General features: G+C 34.0%; 1 protein-coding gene across 1 annotated transcript; it reads right to left on the bottom strand.

Annotated features, from left to right (window-relative positions):
* On the bottom strand, window positions 1,178–6,065 carry LOC107613747 (uncharacterized protein At3g03773). The gene is made up of 6 exons (XM_016315871.2): window positions 6,008–6,065; window positions 5,366–5,549; window positions 4,520–4,679; window positions 2,875–2,903; window positions 2,721–2,769; window positions 1,178–1,962 (listed from the first exon to the last, which is right to left on the bottom strand). The coding sequence occupies exons 1-6, from the start codon at window positions 6,010–6,012 to the stop codon at window positions 1,931–1,933; spliced, it is 459 nt and encodes a 152-aa protein (XP_016171357.1). The 5' UTR covers window positions 6,013–6,065; the 3' UTR covers window positions 1,178–1,930.

The following is a 6,071-nucleotide window of genomic DNA, read 5'->3' as shown; positions in this document are numbered from 1 at the left end:
CAAAATATTTTGGCTATTTTATTCGAATAAACTTTGTAGATATAAATTGAAAAGGTATTAGAACGAATTTATTGTTTTTAAGAATTTATCACCGTCTTACCTATAGATAAAATGACTCTAACAAAAAATCCTCCCAAATTTTACATATATCATCAAGAAATATACACACATAAATTATTATATTTTACATTTTTTTGGATGTTGACTATATATTAACGGGACTCTTCTTTCTTATAACTAAACCAAAATTAAAATTTTTCACAATTACAAATAGGACAAGGTGCATTTTATTCCAATCCAATCTCCCTTATTATTATTATTATTATTATTATTATTATTGGAAAATGAAATTAATCTGTGGAGTCCAATTTGATTATCCTTCCAAAGATCAAACGGAGATCATAATAGTGGGAACCAATAGAGTATATCTATCCTAGTAGCCAATAGCCAACATTCTTGGTGTACAAGGCACTATTTTAAATAGGGGTATTCATGAATTAGATCCAATTTGCATATTTGCAATATTTATCCTTATCCGAATCCGATCCGAAAATTGTGGATAACAATTTGATTCGCAAGGCTATTGGATCCGATCAGACGCAATATGTATATTAATAGAATCAGATTGCAAATTTTATGTAGGTATCTATATATCCGCAAATTTACAAAAATAAATAAATAAGTAAATATTATTTTTATATTTATTTCAACTAATAATTATTATATATGTTATATTATTTTATTATTATTATTTAAGAAAAATATGCTTAATGTAAACATGTTTAAAAAGGTGAAAAAAAAATTATTGATATTTTTTAAATAAAAATAAGTTTTTTAAAATATTTCTATATTTTGCGAATATATCCAAAATCTCGGATCAAATCCAAACTTAAAAATCGTAGATATTAGATCCGATCAGATCCGGTGATTTTAGTGCGAACCAGATCGAGATTTTGGCCATATCTAATCTGCGTTTACCCCTAATTTTAAAAGTATGGTTGCTAAATGCCAAAATATTGTTTAATATTTTTATTTTTAAAAAAGTGTATCAACAATTTGGGGGGTACCATGTCACATACTCACAATCTTACCTTTTTGTTTTTAATTTTGGGAAAATATAATGATTGAAATTAGACCAAGAATGTGGTTTAGCAAATGAAATAAAATGCACCACACATCACTTTACTCTTAACTATTATTCTAATATCAATGGTTGAAATGTCATTAAGACACTTATACACCCATTAATTGTAGGTGCACCCCGAATCAACACCCTGCAATCCTCTCTAACATCACCAAATTACACTTATTACAACTCATACAACACTACCAAAGAGGCCATACCTTGGAGCTGAAGTTCTATGGCATCAGCTATCTCATATCTAGTTACCTTGGGAGACTGAGTGGATCATGGCAATAAAGTTGACATTAGTTAGCTATCCCATATGTAGTTACCACTTACCACCACCCTTATCGCCAACGCTCTTTCCCAGTTGACAGGTTCAAGGCGGAGAAGGAGTCAGTTCAGAGGAAAGGGCCAAATACACCATGCCATGCCGAATGGAACCATGAAATCTTAACAAGTTTCAAAGTTGAATGGGGTGTAGTAAAGGATTCCAGCCTTAAGATTCCTAGAGTTGATATGATTTTGGTATAATTCACCGAATTTTGTTAAAGAAGAAGAAAAGTTAGATTATGTGGCGCATTTTGTGAAATCAGCAAGGGCGTGAGAGAAGCCTAGTTAGATACCAGAAATGGTGCCAAAATGTCATAAAAGATCAAAGGTTCTCTAAGTTTTTAGAGCTTTACTTAGGATAATATATACAAAAAAGACAACCATATTAGACTACTACTCCCAGATTTACCTATCTAGGTAGACTCCATCTCCAAGATGTTTCCGTAAATCCATGTTAGAGAACAGTCAGAGTTGCTATCCCCTAGCCTTTTCCAAGTCCGGGAGATCTGTAAATAATTTTCAATTGTGTCAGCTATTAACATGGGAATATAAAATTAATTTAATTTGTGTTCACGGTGTTTGTTTAAGAAAGTTTTAAACATATATCTAATTATGTATTACCATATTAGCAAAAGTAACAAACTTTGACACCCACGACCATAATGGTCATTAAAGAAAAATCAATTCGATTTGAGCACCGAGAAATTTTTTTTTTTTTACACAATAAATGTATCGATAAACACATAAAATAGCAAATGAAGGGCAGAATGGAAACAAAGAATATGGTTTGATGATGAGATCATTTCCTAGAACAATGATACAAAGGGAAACACATTCCATGAGGAACTAACCTAATTAGGTCAAGGGAAGGCAGATGTATGCAACCTTACCCCCATAACCTGAGGCTATTTTCATGATTTGAGCTTGCAACATCTGGTCAGAAGCTAATAGTAACTTCGAGTTTGGCTAAGGTTCACTCTCAAAGAAAACAAAAGAGAAAATACTTAAAAAAATGAAAAAAAATTGTCAACTGTGGGGGAAGACTACAATTTCTTTTATATATTGAACAAACAATAGAGATGAAGCAGAAGTCATGCATGTTGCATTATTAAACATGTACCAGAATGCAGAAAGGTGAAAGGTAAAGAAACAATGCATAGCTGTAGACACATGTCAACCTTACCAACAAGCATCATTTCAGCATGCAATCAAAAGCATCATTTTGACCGAAGTAAAAATACAAGTGGTCAAGTAGATCACTTACACAACATTCCTTCATCCTCATCACTGCTTCCCTCGTCCTGACCAACAAACTGCGAAAAAAAACAAGATTCAACAAATAAGATTAGACACCAGAAAGTTTCTTGACCTATATTGCTTAATATTAAAATTGACAAGTAGAGAAAGAGAAAGCTTACTCGAGTATCATCATCAGATGCCAAATCAGCTGCAAAAATTCAAGAAAAGCTCAATTAGGCAAGCGCGGAGGTAACCACTACAATAAGTACTCAACTTAAATGAAAACATCAAGGACCAAACGAAAAGATGAAAACATAGTTGTCTAAGCCATCTGACATGAGAGTCAATAATCAGGATCAGGGGAATGTTCAGATTATCAGAGCGGTGCCCCCGGGGTAGCCATCCTTAGACTCTATCTTTTTTAGGTATTCTGCCGTCCAAAGACCTCTAAAGTGCAAAAGGTACCTACTCAACCAACCAAAGTGCTTTTTGTACAAGGCAAGGGATCGTACAGCAAGTGAAGTGATAACTTACGTTAGAAGGAGACATTAAAGAAGTACTAAACTTTTGAAAGGGTTTTGATGGGGATCGATTCTTATATAGGTACTACTTACCAGTTACCATAGACAGCATTCAATATTAAACAGTACAAGGTAGTGAGGCCAATATTAATGCACCAATCTCCAAAATTAAATAACTAATGTTATCATGTTCATTGCTGAAGGAAGTGCCTAATAGATGGTTACATGAGCAATATTTTTCTAAGAATTTCAATATGTTTGGCTAAGCAAGTTTCTGCTGTTTCCAGGTTTACTATATAATAACAGGTTTAAGCGTTTAACCCTATGGGATTAGTAGAACCAGATGTAGATGGATTCAGTTTTAATTCTGGACTCAGCTACTCTTAATCCAGTTATGGTAGTATATATGTCATATTTTGGCTTTATTTGAACATGTAAAGCTTCGAGCCCATTTTGTAATTGTAGAGTTCAGACCATACTTGCACAAATATAACAATAACCCCACTTAACTCAGTTTGCTACCCTTGGTTACGTCACAATGCAAGCCTAAATCTAAGCCATGAAATACCAAGCCTTTTTGCTGTCCTATATTAGTCGAAGTCTAAACGCCTATGAAGCGGCACAACAACAATAAACAGATGAAGCAACCAAGGGTGTGTGTGATTGGGGGAATTATAAATAATTCCTAGGAATTTTAAGATGGGAATATCGTATTCCCATGTTTGGTTCAAAGTTTGAAAAGATATTCCTAAGCAAGTTTGATTCCAGGGAATCAAAATACCATCATTTCAATTCCCACCTTTCCACTGGGTATATTTGATTCCCATGGGAAAGGAATCTGAGTAATAAAGTAATACTTGAACCACACACACCCTAAGAGAGTAATTAGGAAACCTTCTTTGCAAACATCTTTTCATAATCAAGAGAAATAGTTGGACAAGTTTTTAGATGCCTAAAATGAATTGAACATGCAAAGTAATGGAACAATAAAAGCAAGAAGAAATAATATTCTAACCAAATGTGTCAAGATGAAAACAAATCTATCACAATTTCACAAAACTTAGGATCTTCCGCGTTACCAGTGCGAAGGAATTTTTGTTTAAAAAAAAAAGCTTTCTTAAATTAAAACCTTGGAGAAAATTGCAAAGAGTATGAATTATTATAAAGTTAGAATCAAGTTGACGATAAACAGATGCATAAACAAGAGTATGTAAACTCTTCTCGTGTTTTGATTTAGAGCTAAAACACCGAGTAAATGCCAATCAGATAAATCTAGCATCTAGGGCAAGTTACGCAATCTTACAAGTTGACTCTTCATCATCTTCATCACACCATCTGTGCCAATCAACCTTCAGGTATGGAGCAGGTTTTTCTTCTGACTTCAGTAGCCTCTTCCACCAACCTTTCTCTGCTTTCTGAACATAGCATAGTATGTTTCTTAAACCAGCTTTAGTTCTGCAACGCTGCACACCGCACCACAACAAATTTTAAGCTAAAACCATTCAAATTTTCAAAAGCTTGATATTATTTAAAGAATAATACAAAAAGCATTATTGTTTCCATAAAAGCAGCATATAATGTGTTGCAACCCTAAACACCAAAACGACACCCTTTGGTGACCTCAAGGTCACAGGTTCAAGCCGTGGATACAGCCCTTCCCTGGACCCTGAGTTAACGCGGGATGCTTGTGTACCTGGCTGCCCTTTTATACAACATGTATCTCAAGTTCTCCTAATTGAAATAACAAGATCAATCTAAAACAATCCATAGGGTTAAAGAAGCTAACAAATACATCTGTTCGAAAGTGTAAAAGGAGTATGCAACACCGCATCTCATTGAAAAGTAAATTCTACATACTATTAATATAAATATTTTTATACAGACATTCAATCATGTGCTACAGCATAGACTAAAACAGTTAACTTCCGCGCCGACTATCTTATAGAGAAATCACTTTAATCTACCTGGCAGCACTTGATTTTAAAAAAGTTTTACCCGTCTGTTAAACTCAGAGATATCTATATATATACAGAGGTCCCGGATAATCGTTATTCGAAATGCAAGTGAAGAATAGCCATCCTTAAATCTCTGCATTGTGCTAATACTTAGATAAACACAAAGCATGCAACACAAGAAGTTAAGAGCTCACCTCAGGTGCAATGGGGCCATAAAGCTCTAAAGTGAAGCTGTAAGATTCACCTTGAGCACCAGAAGCAGAGAAAGTAAATAAACCATGAGGCTCACACTTGACAGAGACATCCTTTGCATCAGGCAGTGCCACAGTCAGATAAACCTTGTCAGAACGCTGTGCCCACAGTACTTCAGGATGGCGACTGAATACAAACACAAAACACAAATCACTTTTTTCAATTGCTAAATCAAAATCATACCATATGCATCTATGGTTTCTTTTCTTTTATATGGTTGAACAAATCAAATTCTTGACAACAAAGAATAGGTTTATAACATTCCTAAATTCTTTTTTTTTTCAATTGATTTTTTTTAATTCTTACAAATAAAAAGAATGGGGCAACAACATTACAAAGTCTAAAGAAATTATGTTTATGATAAATAAACAATAAAACATAGTCATACACAACAATAACTACAATGGGGGCATTGAAAAAACCCTCATGAGTCCAATAAGCATAACCGGGATTGAACATAGCTCTACTTTTTTTTTTCTCACTAAAAGTTAAAAATATTAGGAAGAACAAGAAAAATAGTGATATGAGATTCAGGCAGAGGAGCAGAAAGTGGAAAAAATGAAAGAGGGGGAAGTTAGAAGTACCTCATTTGGTGTTGTTGAGAGAAGAATGTGATAGAGAGAGAGAGAGAGTGAGCGAAACCAAGGT

Source organism: Arachis ipaensis, chromosome B08 (genome assembly GCF_000816755.2).
Source record: "Arachis ipaensis cultivar K30076 chromosome B08, Araip1.1, whole genome shotgun sequence".
Classification (NCBI taxonomy): Eukaryota; Viridiplantae; Streptophyta; class Magnoliopsida; order Fabales; family Fabaceae; genus Arachis; species Arachis ipaensis.
The sequence above is the reverse complement of the archived record's forward strand: the minus strand, read 5'-3'. Positions and strand labels throughout refer to the sequence as shown.

Excerpts from the sequence above, each read along its gene's own strand:
- LOC107613747 (XM_016315871.2), bottom strand. Across the intron at positions 2,770-2,874 it reads CATCTGATGATGATACTCGA|TTTGTTGGTCAGGACGAGGG; the intron begins GTAAGCTTTCTC and ends TTTTTTTCGCAG. Across the intron at positions 1,963-2,720 it reads TGAGGATGAAGGAATGTTGT|ATCTCCCGGACTTGGAAAAG; the intron begins GTAAGTGATCTA and ends AATTATTTACAG.